At 40.8% G+C, this 14,589-nt stretch overlaps 1 protein-coding gene across 1 annotated transcript in view; it reads right to left on the bottom strand.

The window, feature by feature from the left end:
• LOC141172985 (B-cell receptor CD22-like) overlaps positions 1–14,589 on the bottom strand; it is a 92,542-nt gene that overhangs the window by 41,515 nt on the left and 36,438 nt on the right. The window contains exons 3-5 of the mRNA XM_073657595.1: positions 13,840–14,193; positions 11,194–11,484; positions 7,091–7,178 (exon numbers count right to left, since the gene is read on the bottom strand). Of these exons, the coding sequence (XP_073513696.1) occupies positions 7,091–7,178; positions 11,194–11,484; positions 13,840–14,193 (733 nt within the window). The remainder of the gene's footprint in view (positions 1–7,090; positions 7,179–11,193; positions 11,485–13,839; positions 14,194–14,589) is intronic.

A 14,589-nucleotide genomic window follows, 5' to 3' on the forward strand; every position in this document is an offset into this window, starting at 1 on the left:
AGCTGAGGAGTTGTGGTCAGCTCTGGAGACGGAGTTTCATGAATGGTTGTCTCCACTGGACCAGCAGCCAGGGAAGGCCATGTGCGACAATGCTGCAAACCTGTGTGCGGCCCTTCGCTGGGGCAATGTTACACACGTGCCTTGTATGGCTTACGTGTTGAATCTGGTTGTCCAGCAATTTTTAGCCCACTGTCCCAGACTAGATGGCCTTCTGCAGAGGGCACCGTCGCTGTGTGCTCACTTCTGCTGTTTGCATCCCGCAGCTCAACGACTTACATCTCTACATAAGTTGTTGGGCCTGCCAGTTCACCGGATGAAATGCGATGTGCCGACACGGTGGAATTCAACTCTGCACATGTTGCAGCCACTGTGGCACCACCGACGAACCCTGGTGCAATACGTTCTGACGTATAGCCTGGGCCAATGAGATCCAAAGGTGGGGCAAATCACGCTGCAGGAGTGGTCTCAGATCAGGGACCTATGCACCCTTCTGCACAGTTTTGAAATGGCGACGAAGATGTTTAGTGCTGAAGATGCCATTATCAACATGACTATTCCGGTGATTTACATGCTGGAGCACACTTTAAACAGATTTCAGAGTCAGGTGGTAGGACAAGAGGAGGGGGAGGAAGTAGGGAGGAGTCATGTGCGGAAGGGATAACATCTCCAATGTCCGGACGGTCGGCAGCACCAAGGCGGCAGACATGGGAGGGTGGGGGAGAGGGATTAACGAGGGCGCATTGTAGCAGCCAAACTGTTGAGGAAGGTGCAGGAGCCGAAGAAGAAGTGGAGGATGAACTGGCGATGGAATAGAAGACTCAACAGATAAGGGAGAACTTGATAAAATTTCTGTTGTGCGATTTTGGGGGGAGAGGGCAGAGGAAGGAAGAATGATTCTTACCTCGCCACCAACACAACAAGGACTTGGTCCTCCTGGATGCGCAAGACACATGAGTGCCTTCTTGCTGCACTACCTCCAACATGACCCTCTGATTTTCATAATTCGAAGTAATCCCGAATACTGGGTTGCCACACTCTTAGATCCCCGGTCCAAAAATAAATTTGCCGAAATAATTCCTGCCATAGAAAGGGATTCACGCATGCAGGAGTATCAGCAGAGGCTGTTACAAAATCTTACATGTGCTTTTCCACAAAACACCAGTGGTGCACGTAGTGAATCTCACAGTTCTAACTTGCCAACCGTGGGACTGTCGAGTCTTCATCACTCAAACCGTAACAGTAACACCGTATCTGCTGGTAACAGCAATTTTGTGGAATCGTTTCACCAATTTTTTTAGACCATCCTTTGCAAGGCCACAGGAGACAAGAAGTCTTACACATAGTCAACGCCTAGAGAGGATGGTAACGGAGTATCTCCAAGTGAACATCTAAGCCATGACTGTGTCACTGAACCCTTGCTCATTTTGGGCTTCCCATCTGGAAAAATGGCCTGAGCTCGCCACTCATGCTTTGGAGACCTTGTCGTGCCCCGCTGCCAGCATTCTCTCTGAACGTGTATTCAGCGCTGCTGGTAGTGTGCTAACAGATAAGCGCACGTGGCTGTCCACTGACAATGTAGACATACTCACGTTCATAAAGATGAACAAATTATGGATCCGCAAGGACTTTTCTACCCATGTGTCATCCTCGGGAGACTAAAAGCTTGAGGATTTGGGAAAATCACCTCACCAACCATTTTAAGCAATTCTGGGGCAATTGATGCCACTTAAGTGGTGTCTGTGCCACAATTTTTGGAAAAAATGGAGACTCTTTTTGGAGTCCCCTTGCTGTGTTTTACATGACGTTGGCATCGTCAACTCCAGGTGGGTCGGGTCACCCCCCCCTTTTAACCGTAAGAAACTACATACAATATGGCTTGGGGTAACACAGATGGTTGAGTCTGAAGGGCTGGTTACTCATACTATAGCCTGGGAATCAGAGGTCTACTCCAAAGTTTCAGTGTCTGCTAATCAGCGTAGTAGCCCAGCTGTGAAGCAAGCTACACCGCTTGTTTATCTAATAACAATTTTTTACTGCATCTGACCCAGCCAATCATTTTGGGCTAGTAGCAGTGTCTCATAGTCTGTGGAGTAGCCCATTTGAAGCAAGCTACACCCCCTTTGTATCTAATAAAATTTTTTTACTGCATCTAACCCAGCCAATCATTTTGGGCAAGTAGCAGTGTCTCCTAGTCAGCGGAATAGCCCATCTGAAGCAAGCTACACCGCCTTTGTATCTAATAACAATTTTTAACTGCATCTAGCCCAGGCAATATTTTGGGCCTAGTAGCAGTGTCTGCTAGTCAGCGGAGTAGCCCAGCTGTTTTGCGAGCTACACTGCCTGTAGATCTAATTAACAATTTTTAACTGCATCTAGCCCAGGCAATACTTTGGGCATAGTAGCAGTGTCTGCTAGTCAGCGGAGTAGCCCAGCTGTTTTGCAAGCTACACTGCCTGCAGATCTAATTAAAATTTTTTAACTGAATCTAGCCCAGGCAATACTTTGGGCCTAGTAGCAGTGCCTGCTAGTCAGCAGAGTAGCCCAGCTGTTAAGCAAGCTACACCACCTGTGCCTTGGACGCTTAATTTTTTCAAAGGAAATGCTTTTGGCCCCCGGGATACTCAGTGAAGAGCATTGGGGAGGCGCCCCAAGGCAAAGGGGCTGGGACTGGCAGTAGCACGCCTTGCAGCGGACCGCCAAGCTCGATCCTTATAAAAACTTTCTAACTGCAGCAGCTTTAGTGGACGCTACTGGAGCTGGAATTACCGTGGCTGCTGGCACCAGACTTGCCCTCCAATAGATCCTTATAAAAGAGTTTAAAGTGTACTCGTTCAAATTACAGAGCTTAGACCTGCCTCCACCGCGGGGGGTCTCAGCCAATCAGCGGACAGGCACCAGTATTGGGAGAGGGGGGGCTGGCCATCAGAGTTCACCGCGGCTCTGGCACAAACACGGAGGTCGAACGGACAGGAATGGCCTGGCCGTGTCGGCTGCGCACTCCAGCGTAGTTCCCTCTGCCGCTCGCGCCCGTAACCTCAAAGGGATCCACAAGTGGCTTTTCTTCCCAGGGCTGTTCCACGTCCAGCAAGAATGTGGGGGAGCTCAGGGCGGCCTTCCACTGTACTCCCTTACCTCCCTCGACCTCTTTCCTTCTTCCGTTCTCTATCTAAACCCTCGGCTCTGTGGTGTCCGCTCTCCCACCGGGATAGTGGGCTAAAATTTGCTGGACAACCAGGTTCAATACGTGAGCCATACAAGGCACGTGTGTGACTTTGACCCAGCAAAGGGCCGCACCCAGGTTTGCAGTATTGTTGCACACGGCCTTCCCTGGCTGCAGGTTCAGTGGAGACAACCATTCATGAAACTCGGTCTCCAGAGCTGACCACAACTCCTCAGCTGTGTGACTCACATTTCCAAGACATTTCAAAGTAAACACCACCTGATGCCGTTGAGCCCTTCTGCCAGCATAGTACGGAGGTATGCAGGATTCCTTCTGCGCAGTTGGAACGCGGGTGGCATTAGCAGACAGGCTTTGGGTGCAAGTGTAGGACCGAGAGGAGGTTGAGGAGGCAGAAGCAGTGGAGGAACTTCTAGATAAAGAGGATTGACGCACAACTCGTGGGGACAGAAAGACTTGGACAGCAGCCCCTTGTCCTGCTGTCACCATAGTTACCCAGTGCCCACGGGCAGGAATGGCCTGGCCATGTCGGCTTCGCACTCCAACGTAGTCCCTCTGCCCGCTCGCGCCCGTAACCTTAAAGACATGCGCAAGCGGCTTTTCTTCCCAGTGCTGTTCCACGCCCAGCAGGAACTTGGGGGAGCTCAGGTCGGCCTTCCACCGTACTCCCTTACCTCCCTCGCCCTCTTTCCTTCTTCTGTTCTCCATCTAACCCCTCGGCTCTGTGGTGTCCGCTCTCCCTCCAGCTCTCTCCTTCTCACAAGTGGACTACCACGTGTATTCACACTGTGGTGAATCTTTTGGGCCCAGGCATAAAAAGTCATCGAGGTAATGGATAATATGTGCCCCCTTAGAAACGTCCATGACGACCCATTCGAGGAAGCAACTTAACACCTCAAATAGGGAGCAGGATCTGGAGCACCCCATGGGCAAACAGTATGCTCCTTCCCAGAAGCAGCCCAATAGGCGGACACTATTCAGAGGCACAGGTAGTAAGTAACCGGAACACCCCCTCAATGTCTGTTTTGGCCATTAGGGTGCCCCTTCCCAACTTCTTGACCTGCCTGGTTGCCTTGTCAAAGGATGTACAGTATATACTACTGTACTTGGTTCCGCGTCGATATTGTCGTTTACTGACCTGCCCCTTGGATATGACAAATGGTGGATTAGTCCGAATGTATTGGGTTCCGTTTTAGGCACAACTCACAACGGGGATACCACTACATCTTGTAAGGAAAGTGTTCTGAATGGAACCATCATTCTACCTAAAGATATTTCTTTTTTTAATTTTCTTGTCACGACGTCTGGGTGTTGGTAGGCTGATTTTAGATTTTTACTCCTGCCTTTCTTGATTTTAGAAGGGCATGACATGCCTATATCTGTGTCTCCTCCTCCTTTTACTCCTCCACCTCTTTTCTTTTCGCATGACTATATGTACTTGTCACTTTTCCATGTGTTAGTTGTGTCTTCTGAGCAGTTTGTCAGTTTTTGAACACCTTTGAAGGTGTTTTCTATGTGTTTTCTATGTGTTTCTATGTGTTTTTGTTTGCCTGCAATTGGTTTTAACGGTTTTCGACGGTGTTCGACGAACCGTTTGACGAACAGTTCAGCGAACATGCCGGTGTTCGACGAACCGAACCGAACCCGAACACTACAGGGGTGGCTCAACACTAACAATGATACCAAACACACAGCCAAGGAAACTTTCAATTTGCTTCAGAAAAAGAAAATAAAGGTGCTAGAATGTCCAAGCCAATCACTGGAACACAATCCAACAGAAAATGTGTGGAAGGAACTTAAGCTCATAGTTCATAGAAGGAGCCCACGGGACCTTCAGGGTTTGGAGAGTGTTTGTGTGCACGAATGGATCTAAATCACACCTGAGCAATGCGTGCGACTAGTTTCTCCATACAGGAGGCATCTTGAAGCCGGCATCACCAACAAAGGCTTTTGTACAAAGTATTAATTAAATTTCAGTGTGTTCAATACTTTTTCCCTATTTATAGGCCATCAGTTGAACCAACTTACATTATTTTTCACTAAGTGGCAGAATTTTTTTCTACTGGCTGATAAATTTCAGCTGGTGTCAGGACTTTCCACGGCTTTTTGCTCCTCTCTTTCTTAATGTCTTCAATACTTTTTCCCTGTATATATTTCATCTTTAGACAAAACATAATTTAAGGACATCTAAGGTTTGATTTCTTTGTCTGTGGATTAGATGGATTGTTACCGACATCTGGTGAGAATTTCATGTCAATAGGACCTTTAGAAATAGATTTACTTATAAAACTGGTGACTTGTTCAATACTTACTGTATTTCACAATCTGTAAATCAATAGTTCATATGAAAAGGAGAAACGTTGTAATATATCTTATTAGAGATATCCTCTTCTTTATCTTCCTGGACTGATTTTTCATTCTCAAAGTTCTCAATTCAGGGGTAAAATTTGTCTTCAGTGACTAAAAACTTTCCCATTACTGAGTTAGAAGATGACAGTTGGTGCATTTCAGGAGAACTAGCAGCAGCAGCATGTCTGTGTCGGCTTTTAGCTCCTTCCCTCTCCCTTCTCCATAGAATCTCATAAAGGCCAACTGTCATCTGCCATACCAGTAATGGTAAAATCTGTGCTCACTTAATACAATTCTGAGGTTTTATCCATAAATTGAGAATGAAATATCAATACAGGAGGAGAAAAAAAATCAAATTTATCTGATAAAAATATATTACCAAAAATAATAATATTAATAATATATTAATAATATTATTATTAAATAATAATAATATGTAATAATTATAATATTATTAAATAATACTATTTAATAATATATTAAAATAAATAATAATATGAAATAAAAATGAAAATGAATGTTAGTCTTTAAAAAAAAATCTTGAATGTTGTCAGAAGTATTGCTTTTATTAGAAACACTTTGAAATTGTGCCCATAAGTGTTTAATTCAGGAACTTCACTTCTCAACATTAAAAATTTCCAGTTTTACAGCAGGTGGTTTTTTTTTTGCAAACCAAGGGGGTTTCTGACCATTTGTATGGAAACTATGGGCAAGGAAAAAAGTGACTATAGGCTCCGGAAATGGATGGAAAGAGGAATGAAACTTTCTCTTTGTAAAATATTTTATATATTTCTATGGTTACTGAATTATAAACAAAATTAAAAAGATGTGAAAAATGTTTCATTATTGATTAAAAAAAAAAAAAGCTCAAGTAACAAAAAATGTACTCTGAAATAAAACGATTGTTTATGTCGTATGGAGGGTCATACCCTAATTAGATGTGGCAACATATTAAAACCTACAAATATGTTGTAAAAAAGCAGAAGTTCTTTGCTTTGTCCAAGAGGTAAACAAGTGATTTCTGCTTAAAGAGGAAATGATGAAAAGTTGGTATTTATTTTTTGCCTACATGTTGCAAAATATCTTTAATTCCTCCTTAGATGTTCTGTAAGGCCATAAATAAAATGTATACACTAAGGTAATAAAAATGATTATGCAGATATTTTCTTTCAAAATCGAAAGGTGAAAAAGACGACATAAAGAGTCAAAAAAAGTCATTGAAAGGGTTGTACTATTTCTGAAAAAAAGTCCTATTTTTTAACAGATACAGAATCACAACTATCCTTTCGCTATGAATCACAACCTTTGGTTTTAGGAAATATGTTCTAAGTAACCTGGTTCTCAGACTTAACTGAGAGCAGAGAAAGGAAAAAAGATTTTCAGCACTCTAATAATATTATCACCAGCTTCAGGCTGCAATCGGCTTTATAAATATCAATAAAAGAAATGTAGTCATCCTTAAGTACAAATGTGAGTAGTAAACTGTCATAAAATGCAACAAAGAATATAATTCTCAGATTTGCTTTACTCTTTATTAGTAATTTAAATCTCCTTGTACTATACCTCCAGATGATGAAAACTATTGCCGAAAGAAGAATGATGCAAATTACTCCGATAACTGGTCCTATAAAATCATTTGTCTTCTGATCAGCTGTAAAAATATAGGAATATGTTCTCTTTTTATTATAATTGTTACAATCCTCATCATTTGCATAACTACCACCAGTATTAATATTACCACTGTCGAAATTATTGGCACCTTTATATTTATCATTAGCAGTATTTTCTTCCTCACCATTAACATTATTATCTCATGTGATCTTATTTCCAAACAGTGAGCTCCACTAGGGAGGGGATATTTTTCAATTAGGTTAGAGTCGATATCTATCAGATCAGATAGCTCCTCTGGGGAGGGGATATTTTTCAATTAGGTTAGAATGGATGTCTATCAGATCAGATAGCTCTTCTGGGGAGGGGATATTTTTCCATTAGGTTAGAATGGATGTCTATCAGATCAGATAGCTCTTCTGGGGAGGGGATATTTTTCCATTAGGTTAGAATGGATGTCTATCAGATCAGTCAGGGTCCAACACTTGGCACCCTAATTGATCAGCTGTTAAGTGATCCAGCAGCAGCCCGATGTAAACAGTGTGCAGTGCAAAACATTACTATTCTACCATAATGCCATAATGAAAAAGGAGAAAACATGAGTATAGCATAAAAAACATTATTTTATTTGATAACGATTACATAACAACCTATACAAAAATCACATTTGGAGGATGAGAGTTATAAAGTGCAAGGTGCCATACAAGTGAGGGTCATCAATGGTGGATCATAACAAGTATACACATATAAATATGGCTCTATACAGGAGTTAATGGTGAGTGTGAGGATATGTACCATGGGAATCACCATTTCAAATTATGCTGCACAGTGCTAATGGAAACCTGTTGAGCCAGGGTATGTAGGTAATCCCACTTCCCATATGACAGACCCCCCCTGGCCTGATAACATCGTAGGCAACACTCACTCAAAAGTTAGAGCAGTAAAGTCCTCATGCCACTGTGACCTCCTAGCAGTCATGGTGAAGATGACAACACGCCCCGACGCGTGTTTCGGCTACCTTTCTCAAGAGGCGCCTCTTGAGATCAGATAGCTCCTCTGGGGAGGGGATATTTTTCAATTAGGTTAGAATGGATGTCTATCAGATCAGATAGCTCCTCTGGGGAGGGGATATTTTTTCATTAGGTTTGAATGGATGTCTATCAGATCAGATAGCTCCTTTGGGGAGGGGATATTTTTCCATTAGGTTAGAATGGATGTCTATCAGATCAGTAGGGATCCAACACTTGGCACCCTAATTGATCATCTGTTAAGTGATCCGGCAGCAGCCAGATGTAAACAGTATGCAGTGAAAAACATTACTATTATACAATAATGGCATAATGTTTAGTGGCTTTCAGCATTGGGGAGCAGCCACTAAACAGTTTACAAAGTTGTGGGGTTTAGCGCCATACACTGTTTATATCTGGCCACTGCTGGAGTAGGTAACTGTTAACTGATGGGGGTGGCGGATTACATACCCCCACCCATCTGACATTCATATCTTATCCAAGAAAAGGTCATCAATATCATAGTAGTGAACAAGTCTTTTGTCATGGTTTCATCACCTACTGTGGTCTAGTGACGCTGTGACTGACAGCTCCTCCGCCCTAAAGTATCTGGAGTGTGCTGGACTGTCAGTATTGTGAGTGATTGTCCAATCTAATGCTGGAGTGTATTGGGCGGTCAGCATTTTGATTGATAGCCCTGCTGCTTAATCTGGTTTAGCCTGCGAATGTTTCTCCAGGTGCCTACCGTCCTTAGTTATTTGCTAGGTATTTGGCTGGCTAGCTATGAGAAGACCATTGTCAGCTGTAGTTTTGCTCAGTTATGTGTGTTCTTTGCTCTATGTTTGATTCCCTGATCTTGTTGCCGGCCAAGGATTTGTTTTGACTATTCATGTATGTTATCCCTTTTTCTCTTGATGCCATTTGACCTAAGGTACCTGACCCCTGACTTGGCCTCTGATCATTCGTTTGTCTTATCCCCTTATCTTGGTATACCCTCCTAGCATTTGAATCTGAACTGTTACTTGAACACGTCTTTGTCTTGCCCCTCTGTACTATGAAGCCTAATAGTTTCTGACCACAGACCGCCTGACTACCCTGTCTCATGGCTTGTCTGTGAGCAATGACTCAGTATCTCTCCTTTTAATTTATTCAAATTTTTACTTAGACCAAAGCTGTTAAGAAATGAAGCAGAGGGAGGAGCAAGGTATCCATATTCACTGAAGGATAGTGCTGTAGACCGCCCACAGTGAACTGAGCGACTAATTTGCATATTACATGAAGTATCATTTTCTCAAAAAGTAGCCAGTGTATTTTGGAATCAGAGGTATGCTCCTTCAAAGGAAAAGCTTATCTATGTTGACATGCTCTTACTTCATAACATCATTTTGCCTTGATAGATTCCTGTTATGCAAAATCTCAGAGCTAGATCAAAAACCAAGTAGGATTTAGTTAAAAGAAAGGAAATAGAGATTAATTGGGTTTTAAGTAAATTTGCAGTTTGCATTCGGAATTATGTGGATCAACCAAAAAGCAAAACTAATAGACTATCTACATTAATATGGTGCAGGTCCCTATATTTCTGTCAAAACAGCCCTGACCTGTTGAGGTTTGGACTTCACACTTTACAAGAACTCTAAGTGTTCTGTGGTATCTTGAACAAAGATAATGGAAGATGATTCTTTAAGTTCAATCTATTTGAGGTCTGGGAATTTGAAGACAAGTCATCAAGGCCATGACCTTTTTTTCATGCACCATTCCAATATTTGCAGTTTGGCTGGAGGTGCTGCTATACTTCTGAAAGAGGCCACCGCTACTAAGAATTGCCACTTCCATGAAGGGAGTGCATTTGAAACAGTACATTGTTTAGGTAGGTGGTTCATGCCACATTGACATAAATGCCAGGTTTCAAAGTTTCTCCAAAGAATAAGGACCCAGAGCATCACACTGCCTGTGCTAGTTTGCATTCCTCCTATAATGCATCCATAAGCCATCTATGTGCTGTAAAAGAACACATATTTCATAAGACCAGTCCACCATCTTCCATTGCTTGACGGTCCAGTTCTGATGCTATGTCGGGTTGAACATAGTAAATATTGGCACTCTTACTGGTCTTCCAATACGCAGTGCCTACACAGCAGTCTGAAGTGTATGGGACTATCATAGTTAGCAGTAACCTTCTTCAGAATTAATGATACAGTAATAATTCTGTATTATTAAACCAAATTGGCTAGTGCATGCCCTCTACAGAATCAGCGTTGCGTACCACCCAAAAATACATGGAGAGTCAGTAAAAGAAGGCACTTTTTTGCTTGACAAAAGACCATGTAGGTCTGAAACATGTTGCCTGGGAGCTCAGAGGATATTTATTTTCGTTCTTTAAAAATTGTTGTGCTGTTGTATTCAACTATATTTTGGGCCTTTGATATTACTGGATCAATAAAGCAATTCTTTTAATAATATGTGAGTGCTGACCATCATTTGGACTGTTTTTTTTTCAGTTTGGAGAAACTTGTACATATTATTATTACTGTAATTTTCAGCATTTTAAAGTCCATAAGGCATACAGTTAATATGCTCACGGGCCATGTATCACGTATAATCTTACTGATTTATTATGATTTTTATGTATCCAGCTGTCCGTGATTTTTTGATATGTGGTCAGAAAAAAAATAATATCAAAGTGCCGACCCTGTACAGAATGTGTACCATGGAGCTTCTAGTTGTTATTTTTTGGACCATATTAGTTAGTTCCTAAACACAACACTCATGAAATCAACAAGAGTGTTGTTGGAGTTGCTTTCACCCTATTTTAGTGTATAACAATTTGGCCCTTTTCAAAATTGCTGAAATCCCTCTGATTGCCTAATTGCAACACATCAATATCAAGAACTGTTCATTAACATTTTTTTTACTCCTTGCCAGATGTCATCGACACAATAACCACATTAATAATATTTCACCAACTTTGCCGGTACTGTCTCGATTATACATCAGGGCAGCGGCAGATACCACACCGCAACAAAAATGACATGGTCTGGACATACTACTTACCTTTAATGTTTATTGTGTTCACTATCTTCATTATTTGCCCACCAAAATATGTAACTGTGCACTGAATTGTAGACCCGTTCTCTGCTTCTGAGGGTTTGTAGATGAGTTTGGATGTAGCGCTCCACTTCCCATTTCCAAGGTCTGATCTTTCAGAAACATAAGGACCTATGAGGTTCCAGGTAATGGTAGGTGGGCTGGAAGCGCAAGTGTAATTTGCTGTACATGAGATAGCTGTGTTTTCACCCACGGCCATTTCACTGGGCATGGATAATATCGGGACCGGTGGTTGATCTGTTGGGAGATTTAAAGAATGGTATACTTATTGTTTTAAAATTGAGATGTTCAATGTGAAAACGTTATAATTTACGATTATTACACTTCATCTGCTGTTAATATTATTAGTCTTCGCTTATAAACCAGACTTTGCATCTACCTGACGACAAGGCATTAACAGGGAAGAAGTAAACAAAAAATGAAAGAAGGATGGAAATTAGGGAAGACGAAGGATAAAAAAATGAGAGTTGCAAAAAAAAGTATAAGAAAGAAGAACAGAAGTGGGAGGAAAGTAAGAAAAAAGGAAATGGAAAAAAATAGAATAAGTGTATGTTCACGCTGAATTTTTTTCAGGAGTTTTTGAAGCAGGAACTCTTTAAAAATCACAAAGAATTGAAGAAAAAAAAACATCAGCTTTAAATGGAGAATTGGAGAGTTTCTGCTCTAAAAACTCCAGAGAGACTGAAAGAAAGGAAAGGAAAAAGAAAGAAACTTAAAAATGATGAGAGAATAAATTCTAAAATAATCAAACCCATTTCGAATTTTCTAAAATTTGCAGATTCAAGAAAATCCATTTTTTTGGAAATGTAATTAGTTTGAATCCAGCAAAATGGTTCATTCTTATGAACGAAGAAGGTGTTAAAAAATAATATGAAAAATAATCACCTAGGACCTTCACCTTTTCCTGCTATCGCAGCTACTTATTGATCTTCCGCCGGCTTTCTAGACCCCTACCATTGTGCCGGTCCCCTCTTCACTTTTGATCATCCTCTCGGTGCTGCAAACACTTTAGCACAGGTTTTGATGTCATGACATGTGTCAACTCATGAGACCAAGTGGAGTCATGCACATTCTGACATTATGAAATCAGAAACAGTAGTAAGATCTAGCTAGCAATGGAATAACTAGTGGATCCATGCTAGAATGTGTGCCTAAGAAGCCAGTGGAGGACCCACAAAGAGCTGTAGTGGCATAATGGCAGGGAGAGGTGAGAAACTAGGTAAGTATGATTTCTCTATCAATTTTTAGCTTCTGCCCTGCCAAACCATTTGATATGATTTGTCGTTACGAAACCTCAAAGCAAAGGACTTGTGCACATGGCCATATTTTCGGTCCGAGTGAAAGTCAAGCAAACATTAGATTGTACTCATACCAATGTTATTCTATGAGGCCGTGCACATGTCAGAATCTTTCCTTGGACAAAAGTGGTCGAAGTAAAAAATCGCTGCATACCCAAATTTTATTCAATATTTGGTTTGCACTTGGCCATGCATGTCAATGAGTCCATGGAAACCATCGGACTGCACTCTGAGTGCGGTTCGATTTTTATGGACTGACAGAATGAATATATAAATCAGCCAAGAGGAAACTCTTAAAATATAACTTTTATTAAATCTCCAAAATTATTTTATACCTCCACTGTCCAATATAAACTACTCATACACCCCTACTGTAGTCAAAAAATCACAGCAAACCTCTCATATAGTAAAATAGAGAGGGACAACAAAACTGATTTGGTCCTGATAGATGTGTTTATATAGCAATCTTTGCTAAGGACACAAAGCATGAAATCAGAAGACAATGGATAACCTCTTATATAGCATGTTGGAGAGAACCAGCAGTATTAATCCAGTCCTGGTCCATATATGACTTAAACAAAGTGATATTAAAACTTTAACAATATGTGTGGATCCCACCCATTCTCTTGTCTGTGGACATCCTCCAGGGTTTTTTAACTCCAATTCAGTTATTTTGTTTCACTGAGAGTAAAATCTACCCTGTCGTGCCCCTGATATTTGCTCCCTCCCTAACAAGGGCAGTACCCAAGTGTATCTATTACCCCACAAAATAATGCCTCCCTTGTATTGTCAATATTGAGGTCATTTGCTCCCGTAAGTTTAAGCAGGTTGTAGCTAAGTAACCGACAGAATAGAGAAGACTGAGATTTTTTTCCGCATCTTCTCCTCATCTGAGAGACCCGGATCACACTATGATCACTCTATGTTCAGAGTTTGATCAGACTGTCATTTGCATAAATCGACCCAATTCTCTCAGACGAGAGAATATACACTAGTGTGCATCTAGCCTCATAAATGCCAATTAAATACATTTGATTCAAAATGAATTTCTTGTCCAAATTTTAGTAAATCTTCTGAATTCAAGTATTGGCAGATTTTCTCATCCCTAGAAAGTAATAGAGGTGAAAGGAGGAAGGGCAGAAGAGCAAAAGACGGAAGGAAGCAAAAGGGGATCCAAAAAAGAGCAACAGATCCTCAAAGTTTGTGAGCATGATGAAGAAAGGGTAATGACGGAAGGAGGAAAGAAGGTTGGAAACAAAATAAGAGGTACAAGGAGTATGATGGTCTCGTTTACCTGTGATTTCTAGTTGAACATACTGGGAGACACGTCGAAAAAAAGGTACTTTGTCTTCTTCTGGAAAATAAGAGCGTTTATCTTGTCTGTCCACATTGTGAATTCGAAGAGTACAATTCTCTGTTGTGTTTCTAACAAGTACCGCGCGGTTTTTGTAATTTGAGGATATTTTTGACGCATCTGTACTATATATGATCCTCTCTCCACGTCGGGCCCCTTGCACGTGCCATACCACCTTATTGGTTTGGGCTTCTGCGGGAGACGTTTTCTTGTAGCAGGGAATCTCCACACAAGAGCCGAGTAATCCCTGAATGTTTCTTGGGAAGATAAACTTGTTTTCTTCTCCCATACACACTGTTTGATAGAAACACATAATTTATTATTGTACGTATAAGTTACAGCATATTACAGAATGTGCATTAATTCCTTTTTAGTACAGCACTGAAATATATATTGGTGCTATATAAATAGAGTATCAATTTACGAAGCCTTATATAAATTGATAGATTATATAAATATATCTAATTATAAATAGATATGCTAATTAAATATTAATATTAAACAATAATATAATATAATATATTATAGTACCAATAGTATCAATATTAATATAACATCAAATACATATTAATATTTATTAATTCTAAATAGATATGTTAAATATTGAACATTAATTAATAATTGAATATTACATGTATTATTATTAACATCATTAAACATTAATATTAAACAAAAATGTAATATAATTTT

Source organism: Phyllobates terribilis, unplaced genomic scaffold, assembly GCF_046119375.1.
Source record: "Phyllobates terribilis strain yellow unplaced genomic scaffold, ASM4611937v1 Scaffold_12__6_contigs__length_324123572, whole genome shotgun sequence".
Classification (NCBI taxonomy): Eukaryota; Metazoa; Chordata; class Amphibia; order Anura; family Dendrobatidae; genus Phyllobates; species Phyllobates terribilis.